We start from the raw sequence: 13,250 nt of genomic DNA, 5'->3' as shown, positions 1-13,250 counted from the left end.
GACGCTGAGCCAATTGTGCGCCACCCGATGGGACTCCCGATCACAGCTGGTTGTGATACAGCCCGGGATCGAACCAGGGTCTTTAGTGACGCCTCTAGCACTGAGATGTAGCTAGAGCGCTGTGCCACTCGGGAGCCCCCCAGTCCTCTTGAGACACGGTAATCTCCTTTTATGCACTCTGGACATGTTTTGGTAGTACCCAACTCACTAACGACCATCAGGTCGAAAATCACATCAGACACTTATCATCAAAACAGTATCATGCTTTTAAAACTCACCTTACTGATCAATTTGAAGAAAGAAGTTCAACAGCAGGTTGAAACTAAGTGGAAAACATGGTCGTTGTGGATGTTGTTTCAAAGCCTTATGCAACTAAATTGACAGTGCTTTCTAAGGTGATTCATTCAAATATTAAAGCTTATGCATGCATACACATAGGCTAATGAGCCCAAGCCTGAAAAAAAAAAAACGAGCCATTATACAATACATAGCGTATCGCATATTACCCATGGCAGAAAAACATAAATGGTCTATCCTCTACTCCAAAATTAAACTAATTTCAGTAATCGCCTTTGAGTGTAGACTGTATTATTATTCATACTGGATGGACTGGTTACYTTATGRTGCGCTCCAAAATGTCTATACACTAGTCTGAGAGAGAACGTATAGCCCTAGTCGATGCTGTTGGTTCATTGATTTGTGCAGGGCGGCTTACAGTTAGTCTACAATTATAGTGAATTTGTATTTGATTTTGAATAGCCTAGTAATAGGGATTTTTTATTTATTTTTCATAATTAATTGGGTGAAATATGTTTCGTTGCGAAAACATGTTATTGTTGATTTTCCCAAACAGATTTCACTTGGTTTTCGAAGCACTTGGTAGGTGCAGGAACAGGGTTGGAGAGCCCATGGCATTCAGAGTTTAGGCGGAATATCACCTGTCGCGCAGTGAGAGCGTTCTTCTCAAACAGTAGTTGATGCGTGGAGTGAAATAAGTGTATTTCTCAGCTGCTCATATTAAGCACAGCTCCGCTATAAAAGAGAAGTAGCATATCCGGAATCYTTGAAAACAGACCTCCGGGAAAGCGCACGACCTTCATTCGCTATTTGAGTGCATACAGATTACACATTTTCCCCCCACCCTGGTTCCTGCCCATTGGGCCATTCTAAATCTAAACTAATTTTRCATATTGGTAAAGACTKAAATGAGAATKGTCTGATGGGTGAAAATATGATCACTTGATGGGAGAACAGCTGTACAGCCTGAGGCAAGGAACAGAGGGCAAGCTTTTTTTGCGACATTCTCAAATCATCAATAGCCTATAGTCGCATCATGCAGCCCATACATGTTTTGATTTCTAAGACATTCTAAGGTTTGTATCACTCATAACTAAAGTTGCCACATAGCTCTAAATCTAGCATATAGGGCCTGTTTCAAATGATCACTTTTACGCTCAACAAAGCAACTTCGCTGTAGAATGGGAAAAATATACTTTCTATTTTAAGTTAAATTATATACTTCTTACTATAAAATCATACAATYTAAAATAATGGGATGGGACTTATAAGCATATCTTGTAAGCTAAATGAACAAGCCTACAGTCTATGGCATCAAATCAAATACACATATTTAGCAGGGTGTAGCAAAATGCTTGTGTTCCTAGCTCCAACAGTGCAGTAGTATCTAACAATGCACAACAATACACACAAATCTAAAGTAAAAGAATGAAATTAAGAAATGTTTAAATATTAGGATGAGCAATGTTGGAGTGGCATTGACTAAAATACAGTAGAATAGAATACAGTATATACTGTACATATGAAATAAGTAAAGCAGTATGTAAACATTATTAAAGTGACTAGTGTTCCATTTATTAAAGTGACCAGTGATTCCATGTCTATGTATATAGAGCAGCAGCCTCTAAGGAGCAGGGTTGAGAAACCGGGTGGTAGCCAGCTAGTGATGGCTATTTAACAGTCTGATGGCCTTGAGATATAAGCTGTTTTCCAGTCTCCGGTCCCAGCTTTGATGCACCTGTACTGACCTCGCCTTCTGGATGGTAGTGGGGTGAACAGGCAGTGGCTCGGGTGGTTGTTGTCCTTGATMATKTTTTTGGCCTTCCTGTGACATCGGGTGCTGAAGGTGTCCTGGAGGGCAGACAGTGTGCCCCCGGTGGTGCGTTGTGCAGACCGTACCACCCTCTGGAGAGCCCTGCGGTTGCGGGGCACAGCCTGACAGGATGCTCTCAATTGTGTGTCTGCCAAATTTCTTCAGCCTCCTGAGGTTGAAGAGGCGCTGTTGCGCCTTCTTCACCACACTGTCTGTGTGGGTGGACCATTTCAGATTGTCAGTGATGTGTATGCCGAGGAACTTGAAGCTTTCCACCTTCTCCACTGCGGTCCCATCGGTGTGGATAGGAGCGTGCTTCATTTTGTTGACATTGATGGAGAGGTTATTTTCCTGGGACCACGTCGCCAGGGCCCTCACCTCAGCACTGTAGGCTGCCTCGTCATTGTTGGTAATCAGGTCTACTACTGTTGTGTCATCTGCAAACTTATGATTGAGTTGGAGGCCTGTGTTGCCTCGCACTCATGGGTGAACCTGGAGTACAGGAGGGGGTTGAGCACGCACCGTTGTGGGGTCCCAAGTGTTGAGGATCAGCGAAGTGGAGATGTTTTTTCCTACCTTCATCACCTGGGGGGCGGCCCGTCAGAAAGTCCAGGACCCAATTGCACATGGCGGGGTTGAGACCCAGGGCCTCAAGCTTAATGATGAGCTTGGAGGGTACTATGGTGTTGAAGGCTGAGCTYTWGTCAATGAACAGCATTCTTACATAGGTATTCCTCTTGTCCAGATGGAATAGGCCAATGTGCAGTGCGATGGCGATTGCATTGTCTGTGGGTCTATTGGGGCAGTATGCAATTTMAAGTGGGTCTAGGGTGTCAGTAGAGCTGATGTGATCCTTAACTATCCTCTGAAAGCACTTCATGATGACAAGTGAGTGCTACTGGGCGATAGTCACTGAGTTCAGTTACCTTTGCTTTCTTGGGTACAGTAACAAAGTTAAATCAAATCAAACTTTAGTTGTCACATGCGCCAAATACAACAGGTGTGGACCTTACCATGAAATGCTTACTTACAAGCCCTTAACCAACAGTGTAGTTCAAGAAAGAGTTAAGAAAATATTTACCAAATAAACCAAAGTAAAAAATTATTAAAAGTAATGCAATAACAATAATGAGGCTATATACAGGGGGTACCGGTACCGAGTCAATGTGCGGGGGTACAGGTTAGTCGAGGTAGTTTGTACATGTAGGTAGGGGTGAAGTGACTATGCATCAATAACAAACAGCGAGTAGCAGCAGTGTAAAACACAAATGTGGGGTGGTGTCAATTTGATTAATTGTTCAGCAGTATTATGGCTTGGGGGTAGAAGCTGTTAAGGAGCCTTTTGGTCCCACACTTGCCGTGCGGTGGCAGAGAGAACAGTCTATGACTTGGGTGACTGGATCTTTAACAATTTTTTGACACCGCCTAATATATAGGTCCTGGATGGCAGGATGCTTGGCCCGTGTAATGTACTAGGCCGTACGCACTACCCTCTGTAGCGCCTTACGGTCGGATGCTGAGCAGTTGCCATATCAGGCGGGGATGCAACCGGCCAGGATGCTCTCAATGGTGCAGCTGTAAAACTTTTTGAGGATCTGGCGACCCATGCCAAATCTTTTCAGTCTCCTGAGGGGGAAAAGGTGTTATTGTGCCCTGTTCACAACTGTCTTGGTGTGTTTGGACCATGATAGTTTGTTGGTGATGTGGACACCAAGGAACTTGAAACTCTCGACCCGCTCCACTACAGCCCCYTCAATGTTAATGCCTGTTCGGCCCGCCTTTTCCTGTAGTCCACGATCAGCTCCTTTGTCTTACTCACATTGAGTGAGAAGTTGTTGTCCTGGCACCACACTGCCAGMTCTCTGACCTCCTCCCTATAAGCTGTCTCATCATTGTCGGTGATCAGGCCTACCATTGTTGTGTCGTCAGCAAACTTAATGATGGTGTTGGAGCCATGCAGCCGTGGGTGAACAGGTAGTACYGGAGGGGACTAAGCACACACCCCTGAGGGGCCCTAGTGTTGAGGATCAGCGTGGCGGATGTGTTGTTGCCAACCCTTACCACCTGGGGAAGAAGGAGAAGGATGTGTTTAGTCCCAGGGTACTTAGCTTAGTGATGCACTTTATGGGCACTATGGTGTTGAATGCTGAGCTGTTGTCAATGAATAGCATTCTCACATAGGTGTTCCTTTTGTCCAGGTGGGAAAGGGCAGTGTGGAGTGCGATTGAGATTGCGTCATCTGAGCCATGACCAGCCTTTCAAAGCACTTCATGGCTACCGACATGAGTGTTACGGGGCGGTAATCATTTAGGCAGGTTACCTTCGCTTCCTTGGGCACAAGGARTATGGTGGTCTGCTTGAAACATGTCAGAATTACAGACTCGGTCAGGGAGAGGTTGAAAATGTCAGTGCCAGTTGGACCTCMCATGCTTTGAGTACACATCCTGGTAATCCGTCTGGCCCCGCAGCTTTGTGAATGTTTGACCTGTTTAAAGGTCTTGCTCATATCTTGCTACCATGAGCGTTATCACACAGTCGTCCAGAATAGCTGGTGCTCTCATGCATGCTTCATTMTTGCTTGACTCCAAGCGAGCATAAGAGGCATTRAGCTAGTCTGGTAGCCTCGTGTCACTGGGCAGCTCGCGGCTGGGTTTCCCTTTGTAGTCCGTAATAGTTTTCAAGCCCTGCCACATCCGACGAGCATCAGAGCCGGTGTAGTAGGATTCAATCTTAATCCTGTATTGACGCTTTGCCTGTTTTATGGCTCGTGAGGCATAGCGGGATTTCTTATAAGCGTCGGATTAGTGTCCTCCTTCTTGAAAGTGGCAGCTCTAGCCTTTAGCTCAATGCGGAAGTTGCCAGTAATCCATGGCTTTGGTTGGGATATGTACAGTTGAAGTCGGAAGTTTACACCTCAGCCAAATACATTTAAAACTCAGTTTTTCACAATTCCTGACATTTAATCCTAGTAAAAATTCCCTGTTTTAGGTCAGTTAGGATCACCACTTATTTTAAGAATGTGAAATAATAGTAGAGAGTGATTTATTTCAGCTTTAATTTCTTTCATCACATTCCCAGTGGGTCAGAAGTTTACATACACTCAATTAGTATTGGTAGCATTGCCTTTAAATTGTTTAACTTGGGTCAAACGTTTCAGGTTTCTTCCACAAGCTTCCCACAATAAGTTGGGTGAATTGTGGCCCATTCTACCTGACAAAGCTGGTGTAACTGAGTCAGGTTTGTAGGCCTCCTTGCTCCCACACGCTTTTTCAGTTCTGCCCACAAATTCTCTATAGGATTGAGGTCAGGGCTTTTTAATGGCCACTCCAATACCTTGACTTTGTTGTCCTTAAGCTATATGCCACAACTTTGGAAGTACGCTTGGGGGTCATGTCCATTTGGAGGACCCATTTGCGACCAAGCTTTTACTCCTTGACTGATGTCTTGAGATGTTGCTTCAATATATACACATAATTTTCCAGCCGCATTGTGCCATCTATTTTGATAAGTGCACCAGTCCCTCCTGCAGCAAAGAAACCCCACAACATGATGCTGCCACCCCCGTGCTTCACGGTTGAATGGTGTTCTTCAGCTTGCAAGCCTCCGCCTTTTTCCTCCAAACATAACTATGGTCATTATGGCCAAACAGTTCTATTTTATTTCATCAGACCAGAGGACATTTCTCCAAAAAGTGCGATCTTTGTCCCCATGTGCAGTTGCAAACCGTAGTCTGGCTTTTTTATGCCGGTTTTGAGCAGTGGCTTCTCCTTGCTGAGCAGCCTTTCAGGTATGTCAATATAGGACTCGTTTTACTGTGATAGAGATACTTTTGTACCTGTTTCCTTCAGCATCTTCACAAGGTCCTTTGCTGTTGTTCTGGGATTGATTTGCACTTTTCGCACCAAAGTACGTTCCTCTCTAGGAGACAGAACGCGTCTCCTTCCTGAGCGGTATGACGGCTGCGTGGTCCCATGGTGTTTATACTTGCGTACTATTGTTTGTACAGATGAACGTGGTACCTTCAGGCGTTTGGAAATTGCTCCCAAGGATGAACCAGACTTGTTGAGGTCTACAATTTRTTTTCTGAGGTCTTGGCTGATTTCTTTTGATTTTTCAATGATGTCAAGCAAAGAGGCACTGAGTTTGAAGGTAGGCCTCGAAATACATCCACAGGTACACCTCCAATTGACTCAAATAATGTCAATTAGCCTATCAGAAGCTTCTAACGCCAAGACATCATTTTCTGGAATTTTCCAAGCTGTTTAAAGGCACTTATTGATGAAGCCGATGACTTAGGTGGTATACTCCCCAATGCCATAGGATGAATCCCGGAACATATTCCAGTCTGTGCTAGCAACAGTCCTGTAGCGTAGCATCCGCGTCATCTAACTACTTCCGTATTGAGCGAGTCACTGGTACTTCRTGCTTTAGTMTCTGCTTGTAAGCAAGAATCAGGAGGATAGAATTATGGTCACATTTGTATGCATCTCTGTGTGTAGAGTAAAGGTGGTCTAGAGTTMTTTTTTTTACCCKCTCTGGTTGCACATGTGACATGAAATTAGGTAAAACGGATTTAAGTTTGCCTCCATTAAAATCCCCGGCCACTAGGAGCGCCGCTCCTGGATATTAATTTTCTTGTTTGCTTATGGCCTTATACAGCTGGTTGAGTGCGGTCTTAGTGCCAGCATCYGTTTGTGGTGGTAAATAGACCGCTATGAATAATATAGATGAGAACTCTCTTGGTAGAMAGTGTGGTCTACAGCTTATTATAAGGTACTKTACCTCAGGCGAGCAATACCTAGAGACTTCTGTAATATTAGACATCGCGCACCAGCTGTTATTGACAAATAGACACACACCCCCGCCCCTCGTCTTACCAGACGTAGCTTCTCTGTCCTGCCGATGCATGGAAAATCGCGCCAGCTCTATATTATCTGTGTCGTCGTTCAGTCACAACTCGATGAAACATAAGATATTAGAGTTTAATGTCCCGTTGGTAGGATCATCTTGATTGTAGATCATCCATTTTATTTTCTAACGATTGCACGTTGGCCAATAAAATGGATGGGCCCGTTCCCAAGAAAGCAGTATATCCTTTGCGTCGGACTCGTTAAAGAAAGAATCTTTGTCCCGTTCGAGGTGAGTAATCGCTGTTCTGATGTCCAGAAGTTATTTTCGGTCATAAGAGATGGTAGCAGGAACATTATCTACAAAATACGTTTAAAAAATAAGTTACAAACAACGCGAAAAAACGAACAAAATAGCACAGTTGGTTAGGAGCACGTAAAATGGCAGCCATCCCCTCAGGCACCATTCTCTCAATGGTGGACTTTTTGAAGCAAGTGGGGACAGCAGACTGGGATGGGTAGAGATTGAATATGTCCGTAAACACTCCCGCCAGCTGGTCTGTGCAAGCTCTGAGGACACAGCTAGGGATGCCATCTGGGCCGGCAGCCTTGCGAGGGTTAACGCGCTTAAATGTCTTACTCACGTCGGCCACGGAGAACGAGAGCCCACAGTSCTTGGGAGTGGGCCGGGTCGGTGGCACTGTGTTAGGCCTACATTAGGCCAACTCATATTCTGTTCTTCTGAAAATAAATGTTTTTCATATCGTAATGTTTCTTTAGACCTGACCAAAATAAATAATATATTTATTGTGATGGTGTATATTAAATAGATTTATTAGACTTTGTTTACATGTAGATGTTCCAAAGGCGTGCATCAGTGGCTTTTATGCTGCCTGTATGCGTGGAGGCCTGGAGATGCTAAATGTTTATGTTAATTAACGGTTAATTACCGTGAGACCAGCAGACCTTTTTTTGCATGACAATAATCATCTGACAAAATGTCTTAACTGCCACAGTCCTAGCTATGTATTACTTAAACTGTGTCCTGTTTTTTTTCTCTTCAGCTCTCTGGATGGACCAGTAACATCGTGGACACAGTGATGGCTCACCACTTCAGCACTGTGAGAATGATGGGTTGGCATCTGCCCATCTTTGAGTTCCATTCACCTTTGATAATATACAAAAAACGAACCTGATTTGAAACATTTTTATATAAAAGTGATCGAAGATGACGTCATGATACCATACACACACATAGCCATACTGATGCCTTGTGTGTTCCTCCAGGATGAGCTAACAGACAACCAAGAGCTGATCCAGACCTACCGCCTTCACATCGCCCAGGACATCAATCAGGACAACCTGGCCCTCTTCTGTGCCTCCTACAACGGGTACGCTAGGCAGGAGTGGAGAGGGGGCAGGGATCCACTCCTGCCCAAGGTACTCGCTGACTCTACTACTGACTGACTAAATGTGGCTTTAACCTTTTTTTCTCTTTTTTTCAATGACAGTCGTCGGGATCTGGAAATCGAGAGACCAGTCATTGGTCTGAATGAGGACACAGTGAACACACTGACGTGAGTTTGAAAGTTTGAACTGGTTTTGACGTGTTTTCAGCAGTATGCTCAAGCGGACCTGTTGTAAKTCACAGTGCTTATGGAAACTCCTCTCTTCCCCTCCAGGTGCCCTTCTCTGTTGGTGGTTGGAGACACATCTCCTGCAGTGGAGGCAGTGGTGAGTTAGTTAAGGTGGTTGTTGTTTAGCTTGTGACTATGGATCGTGCGCTTCTACATGCTTGTGTATATATATAGTAGGATGATGGAACTAAATGTTGAAAATCATTTCCTTTATGTGAATAAGTTTTGTCCACTAACTCTCTTTAAACTCGTTTCAGGTGGAGTGCAATTCCAGGTTAAATCCAACCAAGACTACACTGTTTAAGGTGAGGTGAAGCAGAACATCCTGTGTGTGTCATGCATAAATATTTGATGCTAAGCTATTGCATGTGTAGTGACTCAAAAGTTCTCTCTCTCTCTCTCTGTAGATGGCTGATTGTGGAGGCTTGCCTCAGGTTGTGCAGGTGAGGTTTGAGCTTCTGAAATGCTGTTATTATATCCTTGTGTGTGTTTTTAATGTCATTTTTKATTTACATTGATAACTAACTTACTGTCATCTCCTCAACAGCCTGGGAAACTGGCAGAGGCCTTCAAGTACTTTGTTCAGGGTATGGGTTATAGTAAGTACATAACTCTTACTTTTCTTTGTAAATGTGTGATCTCAATATCCACTCCTTTCTAGCATACTTAAAAAATAAATAATGTCTCTGGCCACTTGTCTCTGTCCACTGGTAACTGTTTGCTACTTTGGAATTTGACTCTTGAGTATTGATTATCCACTAACAAGCTGTTGTACGTCTTTGTGGTTAACATGTGTTCTCAATGTATTTCCTGTTGACGTGAGCAAAATAACAACTGTTGCTGAAATGAGTATTGTTTTCATCACGGTTTCCCATGAGCCTTTGCCAGACCCCCTCCTTGGTTTGGAGTGCAGCCAGTCGTGTCTGAAAGGACACTCTTTTTGTCACACTGGTCACGGAGGAGGCCGCTCCTCACCTCTCACAGCTAACGTCATTTCCTCTTTCATCTTTGCAGTGTTGACTAGCCTCAGTTCTTAGTAGGTGAGAAACAGTGCTTGTAGCATGAATGACGAGCAACAAAGATGTTCTGAACAGCAATTGACTTCCTGTTCAATTCTGCGTGGGAGAGACTCTCTTGCCTTGTGTGTTTTGTTTTCTAACCAAATTGTTTAAGATGCAGCTCTTCCTGTGACACAAAGCAAAGGCTTCTCTGTTTTCACCTCTCACCTTTCACCAGCACATCATTTCTATGGTACTAGGCTCTTCTGTTTCCTCCCCCAGTCCTACTCAGTGGGAGTGTTGCATGCAGCCCCAGGTGTCACTGTGTGAGAGAAGAATTGTAGAGTGGAGGTAAAGGCCATGCAGCACAGAGAAACTCCCTGCAGAGGCACAGCCAGAAGAGGACTGGACACCCCTCAGAGCCTGGTTTCTCTCTAGGTTTCTTCCTAGGTTCCTGCCTTTCTAGGGAGTTTTTCCTAGCCATTGTGCATCTGCATTGCTTGCTGTTTGGAGTTTTAGGCTGGGTTTCTGTAGAAACATTTTGTGGTATCTGCTGATGTAAAAGGGCTTCATAAATACATTTGATTGATGATTAGATTAGGACATTTCACTGCCAGATTAGAGTTGATTAAAGCCTCTTCTCATAGTGATCTATGAGATGTTATACTGCACGCAAAAGCATCACGTCAGCGAAGCGAGGTTAGTTTGAAGCAGCATAGTTTTACGTTTCAAGTCCGTTTTCTTCGGCAGCGAGAGTGTTGCAGAGACATAGATGCACAGAAACAAGCACATAATATCAAATATAAATTCATAAGTAATCTCAATAATCCTAAAACTATAAGTAGTAAACTAAAATCACCATACACACATTGAAAGAAATGGTATCACATTTTAGGCTTGTATTAAAAAGACAGATCAGTTGACACAGTTGTTGATGTAACTAGCTACTTCAAACCATTTAAATGACAGCAACTTTGTTGGAGAGGTTGCAAGAATATCCTCCTATTATGAAGTGTGGCCGAATGAAAATAAATCTTCTCATTATGAAATAAAGCTTTTTTTTAGATCGGGTATGGACTCTATGGCTTGACATTAACGCATCTCGTCACGTTCCCAGTGCAGCACCCTGTAAACCACGTTGACAGATGTATGAGGGTACACTCTCGTCACAGTGTTGGTGTTGTTTTGCTGTAAGGGCCCGTTGAGTATTGGCCAAAATTCTGCTTTGTCCCGTTTGGGCTATCACTGTCTCTGCCCTACCCCAGAATCAGACAGCAAGAACACATTGTTTTTGGGGGGAGGGGCGGGGGGGGGGGGGTTGTCTCTCTGGTATACAGCAGTTGCCTTTTCCTTCAAAATGACTTCTATTCATTACCTCAGCCTTCATAAACCTTATTCCCGTCCAATATGTTCTTCTTTTTTCAATCCTTTTCCTCCCTCCATCAATGCTAACAGTTCCCTACATTCTTCTCAGTCACCTGAGCAACGAATCAGGTACCAGGTTTTAAAGCAGTAGCAGTTTTAGACCAGTTGGCCAAATACCAGCCTCCATTCAACCTAACACACAGTACATGAATGTCAATGTATGCTCAGAAAGTCCATTTAACATCATATTATTGGTATTTTCGGTCATCTGTATTGTTCAATTAAGTGGAGAACTGTCTGCATACTTTGACATTTGCTTAGGTGATTATGTGGCTCCTTTAAGCATGAAACTTATGTTAGATTTTTTCCTATTGTTGCACAAGGTGCTAGTTTTGCATCATTTTGCCTTTATCAATTTCTTTCAGTGCTTTATGCTATTATTGTATTGCCTTTTTTACAAGACATGCTTGTCAGCGTCTTTGGCTTGCATAGTGTAGTTGTGTGTGGTGCTGAAGTKAAAAAATATATATATTGGTCCCTTTATTTCCTCAGATTTGTCTGCATGGTGAATGTCTGCAGTATTTGTGTGATTTCTTGATGTGATTCCCTAACAGAGGGAACACATCATGATTCCTGCATTGCATGAAGTGCTCTGCATTGTGACTGGAATGTTAACACTCCTGTGTTGTGTCGTAGTGCCCACGGCTGGAATGAGTCGTCTGGTCCGATCCCGCACCACCTCCTCCTCCAGCATCACCTCCATGGACAGCATCCGCAGCCGCAACCTCAACAGCCTGCTGGAGAGAGCCAACACCACTGGGGGRCTGGACAACCAGCCTGGGCCCCAGACCATGGAGGTCTCCTGCTAAATCTTCCCATCTCTCCCTCACTCCACATAGGGTAGCAGCCCTCACCGATGGCCCTCTCTTCCTCCCTCTCTTCCTCCATGTCTCCCAGTCTCTCTCTCTCTCTCTCTCTCTCCTACCCTGCTCCGAAGCTACTCAATGCCAGGGTGTTCTGTGATGAATTGTGTGATAAATATGAGAATATATACAATTGAAGATTAAATATAATACTGTATACATGTCAAACTTCGAGCCACAAGCTGAGGGGACAAAATAAAGGATGAATCAGATATACTGTATACTCCAAGGGTCTAGATGGTACGATCCCCCACCAAACTGTTTCTCATCATTTCATATGTATGCATGTGTCTTGTGCAAGTGAATCTGGAGACTTATTTTCCGGGTTTCAATTACTGTTTGTCCCTCCTTTGTTCCGATTGTTGCCTTTCACATCTTTTATTTATTTGATTCACCATGTGTCTGTGTGTATAGGATTGGTTCCTCAGCACAGGAGGGGTTGAAGAGTCCCATCTCTCACATCCACTGGAGTCTAAACACACATTCCTCTTCCTTCTCTTATACTATGTTCTAGAACACATTTACACTTCAAACCTTCATTCATTGCACATATTTAGACAAATTTTTTGTATGTTGTGAACTGTGAACACACGCCTCCTTTGATTGTGTGGCATAGTGTAGATGTGTGTTTTCCTGTACTGTACCTTGCTGCACTGCTCTGCTCTGCCGAGTCACTCCATTCACACTGTAGAATGATCACTCAAGCTGGGTGCAAACACAAGATTAATGACTTCCTTTACATTTCTCTGCATTGTGTTGTTTTCCAAATGGCAGGTTATACTGGCCCAAATGACAGAATGAATGRGCTGTGTTTTGGTTGTTCTAGAACATTATACTTGCTTTTTAGGAATATGCAAAAATGTAAGGAAATTCAATGGGAAAGAACTGTGGGCCAGTGTGATTGTCTGGATTCAATCACTTCTCCTTTCATCTGTTTCGAAAATGTTTATTTTGTAATTGATGTCGTCTTTTTCTGCTTTACATTTTTGTTTTTATAGTCCGTTCACTCGTCGCTTGAGTAGACATACACGATGAATAACAACTTAACAAGCCTGTTATAATGTGAAAATGTGTTCAGTCTTCACTGCAGGGCCCAGTGGTGCTTATCACGGTCTGCCAATTCAACTCATTTATACTACTAAATAAAGCTAGAAGATGTAAAATGGGCCCTTGGTTTGTGGTCATATCTTCAAGTGTTTCCACTGCGCACACAACCAAACACGCCAGCAAGTCTATCTAATAATTGCAAAGGTTTGAGAAAAATAATCAATGTTATGCATTTCAGACTAAAATAGTTGACACCTTTCAGCTTTGTCTTGACAGAAGATTTAAAGGAATATGGTCAATAGTTTCCAACCGCATATGTGAGC

The 13,250-nt window shown here is 43.5% G+C and overlaps 1 protein-coding gene across 1 annotated transcript in view; it reads left to right on the top strand.

Moving 5' to 3' along the window:
* Positions 1-13,046, top strand: part of LOC111969887 (protein NDRG3) — a 64,491-nt gene extending 51,445 nt beyond the window's left edge. The window contains exons 7-15 of the mRNA XM_070445820.1: positions 8,013-8,078; positions 8,245-8,348; positions 8,469-8,534; positions 8,640-8,691; positions 8,852-8,899; positions 9,002-9,037; positions 9,142-9,193; positions 11,048-11,086; positions 11,654-13,046. Of these exons, the coding sequence (XP_070301921.1) occupies positions 8,013-8,078; positions 8,245-8,348; positions 8,469-8,534; positions 8,640-8,691; positions 8,852-8,899; positions 9,002-9,037; positions 9,142-9,193; positions 11,048-11,086; positions 11,654-11,826 (636 nt within the window). The 3' untranslated portion in view covers positions 11,827-13,046. The remainder of the gene's footprint in view (positions 1-8,012; positions 8,079-8,244; positions 8,349-8,468; positions 8,535-8,639; positions 8,692-8,851; positions 8,900-9,001; positions 9,038-9,141; positions 9,194-11,047; positions 11,087-11,653) is intronic.
* The last annotated feature ends 204 nt before the right edge of the window (positions 13,047-13,250 follow it).

The sequence above is a fragment of the Salvelinus sp. IW2-2015 genome, linkage group LG11, assembly GCF_002910315.2.
Source record: "Salvelinus sp. IW2-2015 linkage group LG11, ASM291031v2, whole genome shotgun sequence".
Classification (NCBI taxonomy): Eukaryota; Metazoa; Chordata; class Actinopteri; order Salmoniformes; family Salmonidae; genus Salvelinus; species Salvelinus sp. IW2-2015.
The sequence above is the reverse complement of the archived record's forward strand: the minus strand, read 5'-3'. Positions and strand labels throughout refer to the sequence as shown.